General features: G+C 46.4%; 2 protein-coding genes across 10 annotated transcripts in view; both read left to right on the top strand.

Moving 5' to 3' along the window:
* Positions 1–14,860, top strand: part of CAMTA1 (calmodulin binding transcription activator 1) — a 239,247-nt gene extending 224,387 nt beyond the window's left edge. For all 5 annotated transcript variants that reach the window (XM_041419802.1, XM_041419799.1, XM_041419798.1 and 2 more), the window contains one exon: positions 11,342–14,860. In XM_041419802.1, coding sequence (XP_041275736.1) covers positions 11,342–11,405 — 64 coding nt within the window. In that variant the 3' untranslated portion in view covers positions 11,406–14,860. The remainder of the gene's footprint in view (positions 1–11,341) is intronic.
* Positions 14,861–16,500: 1,640 nt separating this feature from the next.
* VAMP3 (vesicle associated membrane protein 3) lies at positions 16,501–20,119 on the top strand. Of its 5 annotated transcripts, none has more exons than XM_041419588.1 (6): positions 16,501–16,775; positions 17,425–17,506; positions 18,088–18,246; positions 18,571–18,598; positions 18,865–18,916; positions 19,684–20,119. In XM_041419588.1, exons 2-6 carry the CDS (start codon positions 17,453–17,455, stop codon positions 19,820–19,822), a joined length of 432 nt encoding a protein of 143 aa, XP_041275522.1. In that variant the 5' UTR covers positions 16,501–16,775; positions 17,425–17,452; the 3' UTR covers positions 19,823–20,119. The 5 variants fall into 5 exon arrangements, with proteins under 5 accessions (XP_041275522.1, XP_041275521.1, XP_041275520.1 ...); XM_041419587.1 differs by lacking the exon at positions 16,501–16,775 and adding an exon at positions 16,812–16,934; XM_041419586.1 differs by lacking the exon at positions 16,501–16,775 and adding an exon at positions 17,271–17,344.
* The last annotated feature ends 496 nt before the right edge of the window (positions 20,120–20,615 follow it).

Genomic DNA, 20,615 nt, shown 5'->3' with positions numbered 1-20,615 from the left:
CTCTATGTAAGCTTCCTAATTATATCCCTTCAGTCTGCCATGTGACTCTCACACAGGGTACAGCTGCTGAGGAAGGGGCTGGTGCTTGGGCTGAGAGCCCACACACTCTTTCTGCTTGTTGAAATCTCGTTGCAGTCTCCTCCTGTATTATTCCAAATTAGCACACTGCTGCTATAAACAAGAATGTAAGAAAGCCCCAGTCTTCAGAAAGAAACACTTCAGCCATCCAAGCTCCTGAACATCCAGGGGTGAGCCATAACAGCTAGTACCTAATGTTAACTAATGCTCTGTGGTTTAAAAATGGCACTGTGAAGCTACTTTTTAAACCACAGTGCTTTGTCAGTGCAAGGGATAGAAATGACAACTATTTTTAGAAAATCTGAAGGAGTGAGAGAAAAGAGAGCATGCACAGGAATGTCAAACAAACAGGATCTTGTAACAGATTTCTGCCACTTGATAGAGCTGGGGGAAGAGGCTGCAAAAGCCAGTTGCAGTCTGTTGTAAGAGAGTGAGCTAAGTGAGAAGGCAGTAAATGCCTAAAGTTCAGAAATTCAGCCTTTGAAAAATTGAATGGTGTAACCTAGGCTTTGGCCATGAGCAGATTCTGTTGCTGAGCCAAAAAAGTACTCTCAAGGAGCTTATTCTGTAGCGTTTAGGTGAGATTTATTCAGGGTTTCCCCAGGCAACTGTCTACTTGGTGGGTTTTTTTTCCTGTTTAAAGTTGATCAAAGTCTACTTTAAGCCAATTTTAAGAACTGTTTGTCTGCTTGCATTCAGAGCAGCTTAAATGGTCATCTTGTCCTATTTTGTTTAATAACCTTCTGGCACAAAGGCTTAATATCTCAAATGTGATTTTGATCCTCACCTTGAGGATGTGATCTCCTGAAATTAATGTTTGTTGCCTAACCAGAAGGTATTTCAGGTGTTTTGGGAGAGTTAATGAGAGGTTCTGCAGTTGGAGCTCTTGGTAGAGGATGCATAGATGTTGATGGAAATCAGAAAATACATGAAAAATACATGAAAATCAGTAAGTTTTAGTTGAAAATATTCGTAGAGAAGATACTGGAGCTCTAGTAGCTGAATGTCATGGAGACAAAAGGGATCATTCATCAGCAGGAGTCATTCTGACCGTCAGACATGTATTGCTTCCTTTTGACTTTGAACAAAACCCCCCATATTTATCCATCTATTGTCATATTCTCAAAAATCTGGTGGAAAACATGCATCAGCATAACATGGTATCAACATGATCTGTCACAGAAATGTTGTTTATTGAGAATGAAACAGAAACTTCCTGGCCTCCCAGGAGAGCTTCACCCATCTTCCCATGGTGCCCAAACCTGTCAGCTTGTACTTGTCTAACTTCCAGCCCAAAGCTTGCCCCTGACACCTCCTGTGAGCTGAGCTGCCTCCAGGCTCGCTGTCCTGAGGCAGAACCAAAGCTTTGCATAGTTAATAATTTTGGAAAGACTCCACCTACTTAGTGGTCCCCAGATGTGACACATCTAGAGCTGCAAGGAAATCCAGGAGCTCCGAATGGGTTTGGATTTGCTGAGCTGAATTCATGTGTGGTACAGCCAGCTTGCACTGGGAAGGTAACCTCCTATTTCCTGTTCTTTCTCTGATTTGTAGGAAAGTTTTACCCTTCTGGGGGATAGCTAAGCCATTGCTGAGATGGAATTGTGATCTGCAGTGTTTTCTATGGAGTAGCATTTGGAGTGGGATAGAAAAGAGGTGATGGCTGCCAGGGAAGGCAGGATGCAGCTAGAAATGCCACGGGAATGACAGTGTTGGGTTTTTTCTACTTGCTTATAACTTTCTGCCCTAAAGCACCTAAACACAGGACTGCCCTTCCCTGGTAAAGAGGAGTCCCTAGGCAGGAGTGGGAAGGGTTCTTTCTCTCCAGGCAAGCAGAAGTGCTGTCTCCTCCTCCCTGAAGTGGAGCTCTGGGTAAGGTACGGTTGTTGCCATGTGTGTCTAATGGCTCTTTGGTATTGTTTTGCACTCTAAAGCCCTCTGGTGGACCATAGGCTGTACAAAAGGGTGAGTGTAGCTGCCTGCTAGCCAGTTCCTCTCTTCCATTTTAAATATATTTGCTTTCTGCTTGCTTGCATGGGGCTGCGGCCGAGATATGCCAGTAAGTTTCACCTCCATTAATTATATGAAAGAATCTTTAATAAACTAACCCTACTGCAATGACTAACACTGCTGCTTTTGTACCAGGACAGAGCTCTGCAGTAGATGTTACCAGTGCATGAATGTGTGAAAAAGGACATGTATATTCATCATGGGCATGCTTAGATGGCATTGTTGGTGGGGTATTTTTTCAGTATCCAAAGTGGCTGTGAGTACATGTTGGAATTTGACAGGGTCTGCACTCACACTCTCAGTGAACTCCGTTGTCATGGACTGCAGCAGCATTCAGGGTAGATCATAGGAAGCTGCACTGCAGGTGCAGCCTACTCTAAATGGGTATTAATTTCTGCCTGAGCCAGATGGAAGCAGAAGAGCTCCTCACACTGCTCTTTACTCCCAAAGGTGGTTAAGCACCAGTGTTTATCTGCTATAAGTTGGTCTTTGGTAAGCTGCACGTCTGGTTGCGTTATAGAGCCAGCTTTTTGACAGCTGTTTACCTCATTTATTAATCCACGTATTGGGAAGGAAAACGAAAAATGAAATGAAGATTCTGTAACTGTGTTAAAGTAAGTGCCAAGAGAGCATCTGTTGGGAGTCTCATTCTCAGCATGAAGAGCCCACTCACCTGTGTGCTCAGTCATGTTAGTGGCTGGTTGGGTGTGAGACAGCAGGCTGGCAACAGGGGATGTTGCCTGGAATCAAAAGAAAAGCTTTCCAAACAATATTAAGAGCTAATATATTAGAGAGCAGTTTTTAATGAAAGCATTCAGGTGCTGAAAACATAGGTAAGAGCATCTGTGGTATAGGATTTGTACAATTTTTATAAGGTTAATTAATTAGTGTAGTTAGCAGGTAAATCTAATAGTTTCACCCTTGGGCCTGCCCCTTGGAGTGTCTCCAGGAGGTTCTTTGCCCTGTATCTTGTTTTGACTCTCAAATGCTGGTGCAAAACAAGATGTCCTTGTTCTTTTCTTGAAAATAAGACTAAACAGAATTTCAAGAGTGTGACATAATGTATTAAAAAGGGCTAGCTATTGAACATATAGCTAGAAACTATAAAACTATATATTAGCAACCTACAAAGCAAGAAATACATGAAAAAGCTACAACTCCTTAGGTATCAGTGGGAGAATTCCTGTGACAGGTCTCTCAAGGCGTGTGCCTCAGCTGCCAGCAGACTGCTCTGTTCCATCTCACACCTGAGAGGTTGTTAGGGCAGCAGGGTTTTTTGTAAAAAAAACTGCTGCCAGAAACTTCACCATTTGGGTGCTTATAGCTCCTGTTTTCAGCAAGAGAGGGGTGTCCTGGACCTTGCTTCCATGTAATGTTGTAAAAAGAAAACTGCATTGTTGATGACGAAGTTTTATTGACTTGGAATTGCAAAGTTCATTTTCAAGACTCAAGAGTGAGAGCATGAATTGGGCCTGAGCCTGCTGGAGACACCATTATTTGTTTTACTATTTGGGCTAACAAAGGAGCAGCAGCTAATGACATTTGTTTCCAAATTATGACTTCTGTGCTGCCATTTTTTGTTGTATGTCCTTGTTTTTTCACAAGTTAAAATTTGGAGCTTTTATTAATAACAGATGAAGTTGGAATTGGGTGAAATGAGGGCAAAGGCCCAGATGTGCCCTGAGGGAAGGCTCTGCAGGGGCTGCTGTCAGCAGAGGCCAGTTGTCAGTGTTGGAGGAGAAATTATGCACTTTTAAGGCTTTGTGTATGTGACAGCATTTGAGAAATGCGCAGGAAGCAGATTCTGGATGTGTGGCAGCATTTGCAGTTTTTTTTTGCATTCCAGGCCTGGGATGACCAATGATGTGTGATGGATGGGGAAATGGGGTGGCTCTCTGTCTGGAAAAAGTGAACTGTGAGCTGTGTACTCAGTATGTACTGGCTGCTGTTCTGCCAAAATAAGTCTGTCATGGCAAAATGTGCTGCTTTGCATTCTGATGACACCCTGTGTGCGTGTGTGTGTGTTCTGGAGGGCACAAACACCAGGAGTGTTCCCAGGCCTGCTGGTGTGCACAGGCTGGCACAGCCCCTCGTGCTCAGGGAGTGCCTGCAGAATGTCTGTAATTCACAAATTGGGTGTTTCCTGTCCACGTGCTGTTGGAGTGTGCAGAGAAATGATGGCAGCACTTGCTCCTGGGTTTCAGTTTTAAAATCTTTCCAAATTTAGTGATTTTTTTCTGGATTTATTTGGGTGACATTACACTAGGATCAGTAAAGAGGAAGAGGCAGGAGATTTTACTGGATGACTCTTGTGAGATGAGACTCAGTATCCTTCTGCAGCAGAAATTAAAATACCTTTTAGGGGGAAAAAACCCCCATCCAGTTGCTGTTGCCTTTAAGTAACAGTTTTCATCTCAAGGAAACTTGCTTCAGTAGAGGGATTTCAGCTGCTCACCATGCCCCCCTACACAAATGTTTGCCTTCATATTGGTCAGACCATCCTCTGTAGCCTCCTGCAAAGGAGAGCCTTGCTCCCAGTCCAGGTGTAGAGGTGAACAAATTGCACAGCTGCCTGCAGTGTGACCCTCTCTGCCCCACCCTTGGCAGGAGATGATCTGGGAGATCACAAGGACTGAGTCTTCCCCATCTCAAGGGGATGACGAGTCAGGCACCTTCTGCCTGCAGCAAAACTTCTGTCCTCTCTGGGGCAGAACAAGTGCACTTGTTACCCGTGATCATGAGTGATAAAAACTGCCTTCATTCAGCTTTAATGTACAAATAAGCCCCCTGACCCCACCATGTTCTCACAGTTTGATTAAATGCTGCTCTCCAGATCTGGGGAGTTAAGTGTGTAGTATCTGAAGTAATTTCTCTGGTAAGTAGAGCTGCATTTCATACCTGAACAAACAACATCTGCTGTGTTTTGTTGTTCCCTGCATACTCTTCCCTCTTTTGGCATTTTAGCAACAAACCTTTTCCTACTCCTCTGCATCTAGGACTTGTATTTTTAACATGGTTTTAATCTGTGCTGTGCAGCAGATATTGCATTGAGGTACCTGGTTTCTTGCCTCTCTTAGTAAGATAGAGAGCAGGGTAAAATTTCAAAGGGTAGGAAAGTCCTGTTTGAGTTCAGGACAAAGTGTGAAAATGTCATACTGGGATATGCGTCACTGTACCTGCAACAAAAGTTTTCAAAGTAATTTCTTTTTTCATTTACCTCTTGCAGGGGCTGAATGTGTTTGGAGCTCAGATGTGTGTATTAAATTGCAGACTGCGTGCTCTGGGGTGTCGTTCTTATTGGGCCTTTCTGTCTTTTTTGTTTTGCTGCCTAAATGAGGTATCTGGAAAAAGGCAAGATCTCCCTTGTCTTAAATATCCCACAGGCCAGTTCAGCTCTCAGAGCAACAGGTAACTCGCCAGCCAGCCTTCTCTGGCTCTTGCACCCTGTCCTGTAAACTGATCTTCAGCATTTGGACTCATTCAGCATTTCCCTGGCTGGGCATTCCGGAGTCACTCTGGTGGAGCAGCTTTGTGTTATGCTTTACCCATGAAGCCATTGTTTGCTGTGACCTTCTGAGTAGGGCTGGTTCATCTGCTGACAGCTGTACAGGACTGGGGAGGGCTTGGGGAGAGGGGCTGCCACTCGCTGGGGCTGTTGCTTACTGCATTGCTTCAGCACATACTGATGCACCCCCTGTACTCTGTCCAAGTGAGCAGCAAGGTGTGAGGGGCAGAAACTTTGGCTGGCTGGAGCAGTTTGGGAGCCAGGATGTATCTCCCAAGAGTCAGGGGTCAAAGCTCATGTTTGAAATCATCTTCTCTTCCCTCTGTGGATGTCAGCATCACGGCTGTGATTTCAGACACCTTAGCAGTGGTCATCTCTATTGCACGTGCTTTTTCCTTCCATCTGCTCTTCAGCATTTGCAGAGGGAATAACTTTGTGCCTTAGAAGGGCTTACTGTCTGGAGAATATGTTGTTTGGGGAGGTGTTTGTTCAAGGCTTCACCAATGCAAAATCAGATGTACAATCCTTGCAGTTTTGTGCATGGTTCCAGAGCTGTTGGCGTAGGATGGTGCTTTTTGTTTGGAGACCTGCAAAAGTCAGGGCCTGTTTCCCATTCTGGGGTGCTCCACTCGCAGCTGGCCATCACTTGAGCTGTCCTCACTCCAGCCCTCATTCAGCTCAGGGAGGCACTCCCAAAAGTGATCCAAGCCAACGTGACAGTGCTTGTAGACTCCTGGAGAGGTTGCACACCATCCAGCAGCACCTGGCCTGCTGCTGTCACTTTCACTGCCCTCATTTCCTCTGTTGTTTAAAAAAAAAAGTCTCCCTGCAAGTCTACCAAACTGGGTTGAAACATCTTCTCTAAGAACATTCTTTCTGCTGTTCAATTCTATAAATCCCAGTAGTGTTCTTTTCCTTGCAACAGTTTATTAATGCTTGTAACTGCAAATGCTACACTTTGGTTCTCTTCCATGCTCAGTTTAAGACTGGAGAAATGTCAACCAGAGAAGATTGCCTTACAGCATGAAGGCAGTGCTATATTGTTCACTTAAAATCTCTCCTAGCAGCACTTACTCAAGGGATTTCTATTCTCAAGGGTCCTGATTTGTCCAAAATTCTTCCCTGGTCAACCTGTATTTTTTAACTGCAGTTGAAAATGTTGAGGGTTTATTACACTAAGTATTAATGAAGAGGAAATACCAGTCCCTGCCATTGTTGTAACCAAACCAAGTGCCACTGAGTGAGAAACTCAAGAAGAGTTAAGAAAGGACTGAAAGGACTTCTAAGACACAGGAAAGGCTGCAGTGCAGGCTATCCAAGAAAGAATTGGTTGAAAACAATTATTTTTAGGTTCTCTTGACAAAGCATTTCAGGTAATGATTACCTTGGTGCATGCACTGGTTCTGGCACCTCCTGCTCATCGTGGTTTAAGGAAGCAGCATGGGGTTCACAATAACACCTCAGAGCTTCCCCAGTGACACTCTGGCCTTGGGCTGGTTCCATTTTTGGTAACATTTGGAGGTATTTCAGTTCACTTGGCTGTGCCTGCTGCAGAGCCCGTGGTGAGCAGGGCTGCCCTGTACCAGCTGCCAAGGAGAAGGAAGAACTTCCCTGGCATCCCAGGGCCAGCTCTGGAGAGAGGAGGAGAGACTGACGGCTGCAGACTGCAAGTTTCCATATCTACCAGGCAGTGTGTTAATGGAATAAAGGACTCACAGTACCTACCTGCACTCCCAGCTGCAGTGGGACACACACACTATTGCATTGAACAGAGACTGGTTAATAAAGAAAATATGGTAGCTTAGTGAATTTGGGTGGTTATCATCTTGAGGCCTAAGTGTGTAAAAATGCTGTGGAATGCAGGGTTTGTTTTAAGCCATTATATACTAAATAGCATCTTTCAGTAATGCACCTGTGGCAGATTTCAGTTCATACCCTTAGGGAAGTTCTGTACTCTTTTGTGTCTTTGTTAGTAGTAGTAGTCGTCGTTATTACACCTGCATGTAAATGATGTTAATCCCACCTGACCAAGGAAAGCGTTGCAAATGCAAAGTGTTTGACACTGTCCTGTATGACATCCTTGTCTCTAAATTGGAGGGACATGGTTTGGAGGATGGTGGATGAAGAACTGGCTGGTTGGCCACATGCAAAGAGCTGTGGTCAGTGGCTTATGGTCCACATGGAGGCCAGTGATGAGTGGGGTCAGCAGTGGGGCTGCTACTGTTCAACATCATGGGCAGGGGGATTGAGGGCACCCTCAGTGAGTTTGCTGACCTCACTGAGCTGTGTGGGAGGGAAGGGGTGGATCCAGAGGGACCTGCACAGGCTGGAGAGGTGGGACTGTGCAAACCTCAGGGACAAAGTAAAGTGCAAGGTCCTACACCTGGATCTGGGGAATCCATATACACAGACGGGTTGGGTGGAGAAGTGATTGGAAACAGCCCCGTGGAGAAAAACTTGCGTTGTGGTTGATAAAAAACGCCCCATGAGCTGGCACTGAGTGCTCCCAGCCCAGAAACCAATTGTGTCCTGGGCTGCATCCAGAGGAGCATGGCCAGCTGGGAAGGAGGGGATTCTCACCCTCTGCTCCTGTCAGTCCTGCACACAATTCTGGTGTCCCCAGCAAAAGAAGGACATGGAACTGTTGGAGCAAGTCCAAAGAATGCCATGAAGTTGATAAGAGAGGACTGGAGCACCTCCCCTGCAAAGACAGGCTGAGAAAGTTGGGGCTGCTCAGCCTGGAGAAGAAGAGCTTGTGTGGAGACCTCACAGCACTTTCAGTGTGTGGAGGGTGCTACAGGGAACCTGAAAAGGGACTTTTCATCCAGAACTGTAGAGATCGGGTGAGGGGTAATTTATACAAAATGAAAGAGGGAGATTTTAGTTTAGATATTAAGAAGAATTTTTTCTCTGTGAGCATTATGATACTCTGGAATAAGTTACAAGAGGAGCTGTGGCTGCCCCATCCCTGGAAATGTTCAAGGGCAGGTTGGATATGGCCTTGAGCACCCTGGGATAGTGGAAAGTGTCCCTGCCCATGGCAGGGGAGTTGGGGCTAGATCTTCTAGGTCCCTTCCAACCCTTTATGATTCTGTGATTCTCTGTTTCTGAACCAGGACCTGTTTCAGTGCAAATGCTAAGTGCTGCAGTAATTAACTCCTGTTGGCATGTGTGTTCCAGGCAAACAGATGCAATAGTTGTGCACCAGTGCAGATATTGCATGCTGTAGGTTGAAGTTTGCAGCAAAGCATGTCTTGCATTCTTCCAGTGAAAGTGCTTCGTTAGTGTAGCCCTTGCATGTGAAGTGCTAAAGTAAGGAATAGCATGTCTCAGTGAAAGAGCCACCAGCTTATTTAATGTGCATGTTCTCAGTGAGAGATCTGTAATAACAGGTTAATTTTACATTACAGTACTGAAGTGCAACAGAAAACACTTGGAAGTTGCACTGCAAATCATGCGTTAATTGATGATACCTTAAACACAGCTGATCTAAGCTTTAAAATTTGTACATTGCACAGAGGCACAACATCTTTTCTAGCACAGCACCAGGGATTCTGGCTCTCCTGCTTCTAAATGGTGCACTACTAGAAATACTAATTAAAAATTCAAGGGAGAGGCTGCTTTTCTTCACCAAGAAAATAAAAGTAGATATACTGGATATGAGTAACTTGTCATTTGTCACTGTTTTGGCTTACTGTGTCAGCCCTCCTGTGTTTCCTGCAATGAAAAGGGGATCTGGCTGTACCCAGCATAAAGAACCCCAGTGAACTTAGAACTCTTAGAGAACAAACTTAGAGGCTTGTTGCTGCCTTCTGCGCAGTGCTGAAGCCTCCACTCTCTTGATGTCAACAGGCTCTTTTAGACACCAGCTTGTGTAGAGCCAAAATGTTCCTGCAGAAGATTCTCTGTAAAGCTGTAGCAGCAGTCAGGCTCAGCATGGCACTGTCCAGGCAGGAACTGAGAACCCCTGGTGCTGTTGGCTCCTTGTCCCTTCCTCAGCCTGGGACCAGAGCACTGCTTGGCACCTGGGAGAGCCTGCTGGGCTCGGGTTTCAGCAATGTCAGTGCCCTCAGACTCTGAACACACCGTGTGCACTTGGCTAGCAGAGCCCCCTGTCTTTCCATACATGATGTTCTCCAGGATATTGAAATTAGGATAATTAACAAAGGTCTACCCTGCGTACAGGTTAGTCTGATTTGGTCCCTGTTGGCCACATTTCACAAATACTGAGAATGCATTTGAGTGCTGGAGCCTTTGAGTCAGCTAAAACAAAAGTAAAAGCAGCCAGCTCCCTTTTCACTGTGGTTCTGACTAATAGTACATGCAGAAAAATGAATAAATAAAATGGTGAAATGGAGGTGTATTTATAGAGATCCATTTATAGCCTTCATTCTGTCCTTACATTAGCAGGCTGGTGCAAGAGCCAAAAGATGTGTGGGTGTAAGTCTGTGCACAGTAGCTACAAACTGTCACTGCTGCTGCTCAGCTCTCCTGACATGTTTTCTTACTTTTATTTACTTGGGCTTTGTTACATTCTTTCACTTGTAGCTGGTTGCATTACGCAGACTTGCATCTCTGACACTGTTTATTTTTTGTACTATACCTTTGTTACTTGTCATTTCAAGTTTTTGCAGCATCACATGCACACTTGAGCCTATACACGCTTAGCTAAATCACTTTTTTTTTTTTTTTGCTGTAATCTGCTCCTTTTACAGGGGACTTCCCCTTGCAGGAGCAGAGGGAAGACACATGGAGGCAGGTGGGAAAGGGATCTCACTGCAGAGGAACTCCCTGCAAGCGGAGGCAGAGCCAGCCCCAAGCACAGCTGGGCAGTACAGGAATGCCTTTGGATTTGGTCTGGCTCCTTTGCACTGCACACAGCCAGGTTCTCAGCCTGAGCAGAAGGTTTCCTGCTGCCCCAGCTCCAGTGCAGAGCTCTGTTTCATTTGATGGGATTGAAATTATTCCCTTCTTTTCACCCTTTAATTTAATTTTTAACTCTTTCAGCTTTCAGTGATGGTTTAGTTCTTGAGTTGATGAGTTAGAGGAGGTAATGTATGGGCATGCCTTTGGGAAAGTTGAGAACTGGCCACATCTAAGAAGAGTGACTTCCACACTGTAGGTTCATCTCCCTTGGCACACAGCATCCAGCATCCTGCACTGCTGGGACGACACCAAACCTGCTGCCAACAGCATGATAAAACACAGGGGCACAGCAGCTGGAGTGCTCGTGAAACAAGGCGCCTTTCTTCACACCCATACCAGTTCTTGTGCTTGTACATAAACACTTTCTTCTGTGAGGCTCTCAATAAACTCCAGGCTTCCTTTCCAAGCTGGACAGGCTGATTTTCCCCCACAGTGCTGTCACTGCCTGAGCACTGTGTGGAGAAAAGGGTCAGCACTGAGCAGCCCCTTTGGTGTGAGCAGCTGCAGGGTCAGGAGGGGACCAGCAGTCCAGGGAACCCCAAGCACTCAGGCTGACACCAGAAGGAAGCCCAGCTGTAGTTGCCAGTACTGGGAAAAGCAGTGGAACCAAGTGTGTCTCTCCAAAGGTGTTTGTCTGGGATCTCCAGTGTCCCATTCTTGCGCTTCCAACTGTTTATGGTGTTGGGAAGGTGTTGCCTTCCTGTCGTGTCTCTGGGAGCTGCCTCTTCTGCACGGGAGGCTGGAGTGATGAATCCTTTTGATTGTTCTGTCTTCAAGAGATGTGGTGTAGAAGTGTTACATAGCTCCTCTTTGTTTTTTCAGAGTGAAAGAATTGAAAAAGGCCAAGGAACTTGAAGATACGCAGCAGCATCCCGTAGCAATGTGACATTGCTTTTCAGACTGTTTTCATTTTCTGTTTTTAGCAGAGACATGCAACAACAACAAAAATACCCACTGCAGTTCTGGAAATACCAGCTGCAGGATTTTAACAGTAATGTTTTGGTCATTGCATTTGCACTTTCATGGACAACTTTTAATTTGTTCAGCAAGACATCTTGGAACTCAATCTTCTGTTGGATCGTGGGGAAAACAAGACACCAGGAGGAAATTGTGAGTTGCTTCATTCTCCGAGGAGGAAGGAAGAAGCGATTAATTATCCTTTTCATATAGGGCTGTATTAAACAACATGTGGAACTGTACAAATATTATACCAAAAATATTGTTCAGAAAAGGTGGGAATGCACAAGCAACACAAGAATGCTGTTCCTGCACCTGTCAGTCATCTCCAAGAAACTGAAGCTTTGAGAGTCTCAGTGGAGGGGCTTAGATCAGTACATCTTTATTGGGTCCATGCATCCTCATTTCCTTCGCACTCCTGTCCTTTGTGTTTTATTTAAACCTCTACAGCACACTTAATGCAACTTTTTAAATCTGCAGGTTTTTAATACATCCCGTGGGAACTTACAGGAGGGGTTTGGTGTATGAGAGACACGGGTATTGCATGAGGAATGGAGAGAGCAGCTTAAGCAAGTTTTACACTTTTTTTTTTTTGGTATTTTTACTAGAACCTGCAAACATATCAACTGTCATGTACTTTCTCTCATATTCAGCACTTTATTTTCTAGCCTTACCTTCATGTACTATTGTTTTAATTAAGTTCTCAAATAATTTGTAAAACATGTAGCTTTTTCTCTTATGTACTTGTCAAACCTCTTGTCATTTTGCAGTCACGTACATATGTTGCCTGGACATTTTATGCCACCTAAAGATCAGTGGTGCTGCATTCTGGCCAGTAAATTTCTTATTTTGGCTACTTCATCAAAATCTGGGCAGTTTCTGTATATATAGAAGGTAGAAATGGAAAATGAGAAAAAAATATTTGAAAGGGAATATATTGATTAATTACTAAATATTTTATTCACAAAGGGTCAATAACTTGGCAAGATAAAATTATTATTTGTATAGTTTTGTCTGAATGAACGAGAAGAGTGTGGATGTATTGTTTGTACATATTGTATATATTAAAGAGATATGTGCATGAACTCAAGAAAAAGAAATGAACAAAGCAAAGCATTAGTGGCTATGGTCTGTAAAATGAAACAAAAACTTTATTTCACTATAAGAAACTTTATTTTAAATGTTCTTTAGAAGAACATTTTTGCTAAAGCATGACTAAATGGCAAAAAAGAGCGACTGTATTTAGACTTAGGAAAAAAAAAGGCAGAGCAACATTACTTTAAAAAAAAAAAAAAAAAAAAAAAAGAAAAAAAGGATATGTTTACATTTGATTTTGGCTACCAGGAGTTTGGTTCAGTTGGGTTTAATTTATGTATTCCTTCCTTCTTTTTTTTTACCCCCGTCTTTTTTTTTTTCTTTTTTCTTTTTTTTTTTTTTTGCCAATGGTGCCAAGTAATGTGAATGCTAATATTGCTTAAGAAAATTAAGTTACTTTTGCAAAGCAGATAATCATAAGAGTACAAAAACCGTATCTAGCTTAACACCATACACTCACTCCAATAAAGAACACTTAGAATGAACATAAAATGAAAAAAAATAAATAAATAGTACGAAAGTAGAAAATATGTTTCACATTTTCATATCTCCTGCTGGAAGTCAGAAAATGTAATAAAAATTGCACAAAAAATTTTAAAAAATTAAGTAAAACTTAAAAAAAAAAAAAGATGCAAACTGATCCTGTAGGGGTGTCATGGTATATTGCTATTTCCACATAGTGAGGAGCCAAAGAAATTAGATTTTTTTAAAATTGAGCTACTAATTTAAAACTGTCACAGATTCTCAACAATGGGAACCAGTTCTGATCTTCATTACACAGGAATGTAAGGGAAGAAACTCCTGAAGTCCGTGTCATTACTTGTGGGTCACGTACATGTGTCTGAGATCAGAAACTGCTCCTGTCTGTTTGTCTCGCTCGTGGCAGTTTAAAATTTCTGAATGAACTTGTGTAAATTTGAGATTGTTAGTTTTGGAATAGTTGTTCTTGCTTGATCCCGGCCACCAACTGCAATGTTTAAACGCAAGGCTTGTTGTGAAGCCAAAAAATATTCACACATAGGAAGCTTTGAAACTGGTGTCTTTAAAAGAAGAGTAAAAACAAAGATTGTGGCAAAAAAACTGGGGTCAGTGCTCTTGGTGCCTTTTCTATAATTGTACCTGTTTTTAATTACTTCTTTTCACTGCCAGCATTGAATTACAGTAGATGTGCTATAGCTCATTATCAGAATTCTCTTGTACATTTCTGAACTGCTGCTTTATGACCTGATTCAATTTTAAAAAAAGGGAAAAAAAGCAAAACAAATGGCCTGGCGCTCGCACTGTGCCTGTGGGCAGCCTCGTAGCCTGATTTACTGTCTGCAATTGGAACCTTGACCATTAGATTTTCCTCTCACGCCAAAACAGAACAGGAGACGCTGAAGAATCTCCTTTGGAACGAATTGGAAATGCTCTGTATTAGTACTGGAAGAACTCTTGACATTTTGAAACTGAAATATTGCACCCATTAACCAATACGTGACAATATAGAATTGATCTGTTCCTAACAAGAGTAGTGACCTCAGTGGAAACGTTTTAACTCCTTGTCTTTACAGCAAACGATTCAGTAATATACAGAGCTATTTCAAATTACTCTTCCAGATCCATGGGCCTGGTGGTGTATCTACTAATCCAGATCCTGCTTCAGCCAAACGTTTAAGGCTGTGCTGGCTGTGAAGCGTGCAGGCAGTTGTGCAGCACAGCTGCAGGACTCCTGGCACGCCTGCAGCCAGGGCAGCTCCCAAGTGCTTTGTTGTGTCGGGCCGTAACCCTCAGTGTGTCCCTGCGGAGGGAGCAGCACTCCCCCGCAGTGAAGTGATTCTTCGAACCCTCTTCTTGGTTGTGGAACTTAACATTTTCACCTAAGATAAGTAAGTGCAGCTTTCTAGGAAAATTCAAATTCCCAAGTGCCAGGAGCCAGATCTTCTGTCTTCTGAGAATAGAATCGCTCCTTTGTGAAACACATTCGACAGCAGTAATACTGTGTGAAAGAAATACAGAATATAACATGAACCCCCTCTCTGGTTGCACGCTTATGGCAGTTCCACACAATAGCTGGTGCCCAATGGGGGGTCCCCAAGACTTGCATGTAAAACTAGTATAGATGTCTTCTCTTTTGTAAGTTTTATTTTTGTAACTGTGCATGTAAAGCATCACTGAATCAATGGATCTGTTGAAGAACTCAGCTGCTGGAACCATGCAAAATGTTTTGAATTGCCCTTAAAATATGGAAAATGTTTTCTGAATGCTTTATATTCTTTCTGCTGTAAATTAAAAAAGAAAATTTCCCCATACAAAGTGTCTGCCTTCTTCTGAACACATCTCTCCTTCTGAACACGTCTCTTCCATCCTACTTTGAGAGCAAAGTAGTCCTTTAGTTACTCTAAGAAACCAGAAAAAAAAAGTTTCTACACAACCTGCTGGTGAGAATTCTGCATCTGATTTCTTAGGGGTTACGATGTGACAGTCCCCAGCCTGCCCGTGCAGGTGCAGCCCCCAGAGCTTTGTTTGCAGTTCCTCTTCAGTGGGCAGTCACTTCCAGGGTTTTTGGTGAGAAACCATATAGAGCTGGAATCAAAATGCTTAATCCTGCAGTGGACACGAGGCAGAGTCCAACGGCGGAATTCAAGAGGGCTGCTGATGCAGAAACTCAGAGGTCACATTTGATGATACAATTAACTGAGACACAATAACTACTGCACTAATCAAATATGTCACTTACATGAGCTGGTCCTCGAGAACAAACCTTGTACCAGACTACATGGCCAGCCCAGCAGGCAAGACCTGAAAGCAGGTTTAATAATTAATAAATTAATCTGGTTATCAGAGACCGTGTTAGTGCCATTATGAGTAAGCTCTTCTGAAACCCAGCTCCACAACTGAAGACGAGATTTCAATAAGAGAGTTTCTTCTTGCAGAGAAAGTTTAATTATGTTTCTGTTTTAGAATAAATCAGCATTTAACTCTCCAAATCGCTCCCATTTTTCCATCTTACATGGCTGTTAATTGTTGGGTCCTTCCCCGTCGTGGCAGGTTGGCCCGGTGCTGAAGGAAGGCACCTCCTCCCTTATCCCGGGGCCGTGGCGGGAGAGAACTGGAAGACCAAACATGAGGGGAAAAATGCCCGGGGTGAGATAAAGTTTAATAAGGGGGATAAAGAAAAGATAACTCAGCACGTGGTGCGAAGGCCGCCGGTGCCTCGCTCCCCCCGGTGCCCCGCCGGGGCCGGTGTTCCCTGGCGGAGCAGCCCCGGGGCTCCTACGGGAGCGCTGCCAGCCGCGCCGAGCCCCGGCGGGTGACCGGCAGAGCGGCTGCTCCGGTCACCGACAGCACCGTGCGGCCGCCGGGGAGCAGCGAGCGGCTCCGGCCCCGCCGGGAGCGGGCAGCGGGAGCGGGGATCCCGCCGGGCACCCCGGGAGCCAGGGCGGGAACAAGGACAAGGACAAGGATAAACACAAGGACAAGGACAAGGGCAAGGATAAAGTCAAGGACAAACAGACAAGGATAAATAAAGACAAAGACAGAGACAAGGGCAGTGATAAGGACAAGGACACACACCCCCACCCGTGCGCTGCACGGAGCGCGCGGACACGAGTGGCAGCGCCACGGAATGCGCGTGGCCGTGGCCGTGGCTGTGTGTGGGCACGAGACTGCCCACGCCTGTCTGTCCGTGTGCCTGAGTCTCCGTGACGCCGGGTGTCCGTGCCCGTGTCAGCGTGTCTGTCTGTCCATGTCTGTCTGTCCGTATGTCTGTGTCCCCGTGTCTGTGTCCCCATGTCTGTGCCCGTGTGCCCGTGTGTCCGTGTGTCCGTGCTCGGCCGCTCTCTCCGTTCCCGTTCCCGGGCAGGGCCGACACAGCGCCCCCCAGCGGCCGCAGCCCCCGCCCGCCGCCTGCGGGGGCACGGCCCCGGGAGCGGGCGCTGGCCGGGGCTGCGCAGGCCCGGCTGTCCCGCCAGCCCCGGGCGCGGCTCCGAGCGGGGCCCGCCCTGCCGGGACAGCCCTGCCGGGCACCGGGGCGTTGCTCCGTTTGGAAGCTCGCAGGAAGCGCTGTCATTTCCGAGGCTTTCACCTGGGACTGGCACTGAAGCGGCTCCGAAGGGCGGCGGCGGCGCCGAAACTGACACTGAGCCGTGCGGGGCCGGCTCTGAGCCTTGCCCTGGCTCCCGCCGTGTGCTGTACTCGTTACGTGCAAGTTAAAATCCAATGTACAAGTGTGTACACACAGGAAACAGTCGGAGTTGGCTGTTTGGAGCGCCAGGATGCAAAAAACAAACATCTGATGTGAAAGAAGCAAGAACATGGAAGAGGAAATTGAGTGCTGATAGTTCTAGAGATACACATTAAAAACTGGCTGGATGGTGAAAAGGTAGTGAGGAGTATTTACAGAAGCTGTTGTGTCCATTTTAAAAATGCAGAGTAGCTGATAAAAAGAACTCTGTTACAAATTCAAAGCTGACCAAAGGTAATACTTTTTCCTTCTGGTGCTTTCTCTTGCTCCATATCAACCATTTCAAAAGAATAGAGAAGCATCGCTGGAAAATCACATCGTTAGAATAAGTATTAATATTTTTATTTATTTTTTTGTAAACTACTGAGCCCACACTGCTCACTCTTTGAGGCCTCTGGAGCATTGTTGGAGCTGTCCCCTGCCTCATTGCCAGGCGTGGTGTTAGCAAGCCACTGCTGCCTCTTAGCACAGCAGCAATTTGTTGACAAGATGTCTGGGACACTGCATGACTTGCACCCACTGTCAGCTGCTAAAACACAATTTCTCCAGTAAGAAACTGCCCTGTGTTTATTACAAGGATACAAGTTCCCAGTTTTCAGATGTGTAATGATGCCTTTCTTTCCTGCAGGTCGGCCAATGTCCCTGGAAGCTCAAACATGGCTGCTGGCAGCAACCGCCGGCTTCAGCAAACTCAGCACCAAGTAGATGAGGTAAAAGTCTGGTCTGGTAGTAGTGTCAACCTCTTCTTGCAGGAAACCTGTGCAGTTAGAAGGGATATCTTTTTCCAAAGCAGTTTTCCCTTCATTATATGAAGGGGAAGCAAAGAGAGGTTGCCAGTATCCAAACATAAGCTGCAGTCTTGGTGCTTGAGGAGTAGACATAAGTAAAGACAAAAAAACCTTTGTTTACAGAGAATAAGCTTTTTTCTTATCAGTAGCCATGGGAGCTGGCTACCAAATGTGATTTTTGTGGAATCCAAAAGCCAGGCTGGCTGGCAAGTATTTCTTGACGTGGTTTACTATCATGTTTATATTCCTCAACTCCTTCTGAAGCAAGTCAGGAATTATTTCCCAGGCTTGAAGGCACGCCAGCACTACTGACTTTTTAAAGTAGCCATTCAGGGCTTCTAGCCACAGGTGGATCTCATAGTTTTCTTTAAGCTTATGGCTGGATGTACTAAAAGGCAATAGCTCCTGCTTCTGAGAAAACATGGAGTACCTTGTGGAGCTGTGTGCTGTCTGTGGTCGTGTTGCACTGTGTGGTCACTTACTGTGAGCACTGAATGCTGCAGGTTGTTGACATCATGAGGGTGAACGTGGACAAGGTCCTGGAGCGGGATCAGAAGCTGTCAGAGCTGGATGACCGAGCTGATGCCCTGCAAGCTGGGGCTTCCCAGTTCGAGACCAGCGCGGCCAAGCTGAAGAGGAAGTACTGGTGGAAGAACTGCAAGGTAACCTTGGCTTGTGTGCTTGCACTGCGCCTGGAACACTGTCACACTTTGTGTCTCAGAAGGCAGAAAGCGTTTAGCCAATGGTTTTTAAGTCACAGCATCTAGTTTTTAAAGCATGGCATCACTTTTTGAAGTAACAAGCAGCTGTGTTACTGGCCGTGCTGCCCTAGGCAGGATCTTGTCTGATGATGGCCAGAGGGGAAGCATGCCAGTAATCTGAGGCTTTGAGAAACAAGAGGAAAAGGCTAAAAATGCATAGCTTGAATTAATGTGTGGGAAGCACTAGAAAGTGGAAGAAGCTCACCCAGACTCCTGTACTTGTAGCTGTTGCCAAAAGTTGGAATCATCTTTGGTGAGTAACAGAACAGCTTGTGCATTCACTTGGGACAGGCTTTATGTGGAGAAAACCATATTGCTGTGTTTGCCTGTGTGCATGGCCTGCCATCTCTGAGTGCTAGCAGTGGATTGAGCTTGCTGACTGAAGAACCTTTGCTTGCCACGTTAGATCTGACACACAGAGCTGAAAGTCCCTTGCAGGGGCTGTTTTCCTGTACCCTGAGGGGCACTTGGTGCTGTTGCATGGTGTGGAGTAAGTGTTGTATGTCTTTTTTTTCACAGATGTGGGCAATATTGATAGGTGTTGTTGTCATTATCATCATCATCATTATTGGTAAGTTGGACCAAAACGGGGATTTCTGCTAGATTTGGAATGGACAGTGTTAATCTGCTGATTAATACAGTTTAAGCAAAGGCAGGGTGCTCAGATGGAAGTATATCCAACATGAATTTGAAACAGCAGTGATGGATTTAACAGCAATTGCATGCAGTGAGTGGCAGACTGTGATAACCTGGGAGCTCCAGTACTGGAATCTCCACCACCAGTGAGGGTGACAAAGGTGAAAGTGAAAATAGCAAGGGCTGGGAAACCAGGAACAGACCTGGGTTTATTTACAGCTGCCTGCTGCGGAAGTGTAACGTGAGATTCCACACGCTGTCCTTGCCTGAGAACTGTTATCGTCTGCCTTGGCTTCCTGCTTTTTTGTGGCAGTTAGGAGTGCACTGCCCTGCCAGGGAGGCTTTGAGCAGAGCTTTGGCTGCCGGGTGAAGTGAGACTAACGTTGGATTAGGATAGAGAGCCAGGTGTGGGATGGCTCAGTCTTTGAGTCCTCAGGTAATTGCCAAGGGTTTAAGGGGAAGATGAAGTTTTTAAGTTTGTGTTGTAACAGTAACAAACACAGCAGTAACCAGTAACATCTGAGACACAGTCCTGGTGTGCAAGCACAAGGGAAAATACAACTAAGAACACCAACATGGGCAAATTCTTAGATTTAAGGGATTTAAGAGGGATTTATCTCTATTATCTCAGATTCCTAAAAGGCAGGATTGTTACGGTGAGGGACTGAAAGACATCGTCCAACCTTTTTCTTCTTTTTGTAGTCTGGAGTGCGTATTCATGAATTACCAGAAGAAACTCAATTCAACTGAAGGTGCCTTTGAGAATCTTCTTCAGCCTCTCCACTTCAAACCTGCTGCCTTCTCAGCCCGTTTACTGCTGTTTAAAGCAAACCTATTTTGATTATCGAGACGTTAACTAACTTTCCTGGTCGCCTTAAGACACTCCTGTCATTAATTACTAACCAGCAGAGCTCACCGCTCGCACGGTGCCTCCATGGCCGGGCCCGGGCCCCGCCCCCTCGGCCCCGCCCCTCGCCCGACCACGCCCAGAGGCGTGGCCGGCGCCGCACGTGGCGGCGGGGCATGCGCGCGCACGGGGGCCGCGTGCGGCGCCGCGTGAGGGGCGGGGCGGCGCCTCCGCCCGCGCGGGCCCCGCCCCCGGCGCGCGTTTTCCTCCAATAAAGCGGCTCCGACTCCGCCTCCGCCTCCTCCTCTGTCCGCGGGGCGCGGCGCACGTGGCGCGGGTGTGTGGGAGCGGGGCCGCCGCGTGCGCCGCGTTACGTAACGGCGCGGGGCGGGGGCGCGGCCCCTCAGGGCGCTCCCGGCCCGGAGCGGGGACAGCCTGGGGTCGGCGGGAGAGGCGCGGCCTCGGAGGGGCGGGAAGGCCGAGCGGAGGCCGCGGGGCCCTTTCGCGCTGGGCGGCTGCGAGCTGAGGGGGGGAGCGGCGCGGGAGCGCCCCGGTGCCCGCTCGGCTCGGTGGAAGGGGGGGGCACCGCTCCTCCCACCGTCCCGTGAGGCGGCGCGTGCTCTCCCTGCAGCACCGGCGCTCGTAGCGCAGGCCGAGGGTCCGGCCGTGCCCAGGTGCCGCGGCAGCCGATGCCCCCCGTGCTGCGGCGCTCAGCGGATCCGGGATGGACGCGAGCGAGCGCCGAGGCGGCAGCGCGGAGCACGGCGCGGCTCGGGCCTGGGCCGGG

The sequence above is a fragment of the Onychostruthus taczanowskii genome, unplaced genomic scaffold (genome assembly GCF_017590055.1).
Source record: "Onychostruthus taczanowskii isolate IOZ18803 unplaced genomic scaffold, ASM1759005v1 scaffold61, whole genome shotgun sequence".
In the NCBI taxonomy this organism is placed as follows: Eukaryota; Metazoa; Chordata; class Aves; order Passeriformes; family Passeridae; genus Onychostruthus; species Onychostruthus taczanowskii.
Note: the sequence above shows the minus strand (reverse complement) of the source record. Positions and strands in the feature narration are given on the sequence as shown.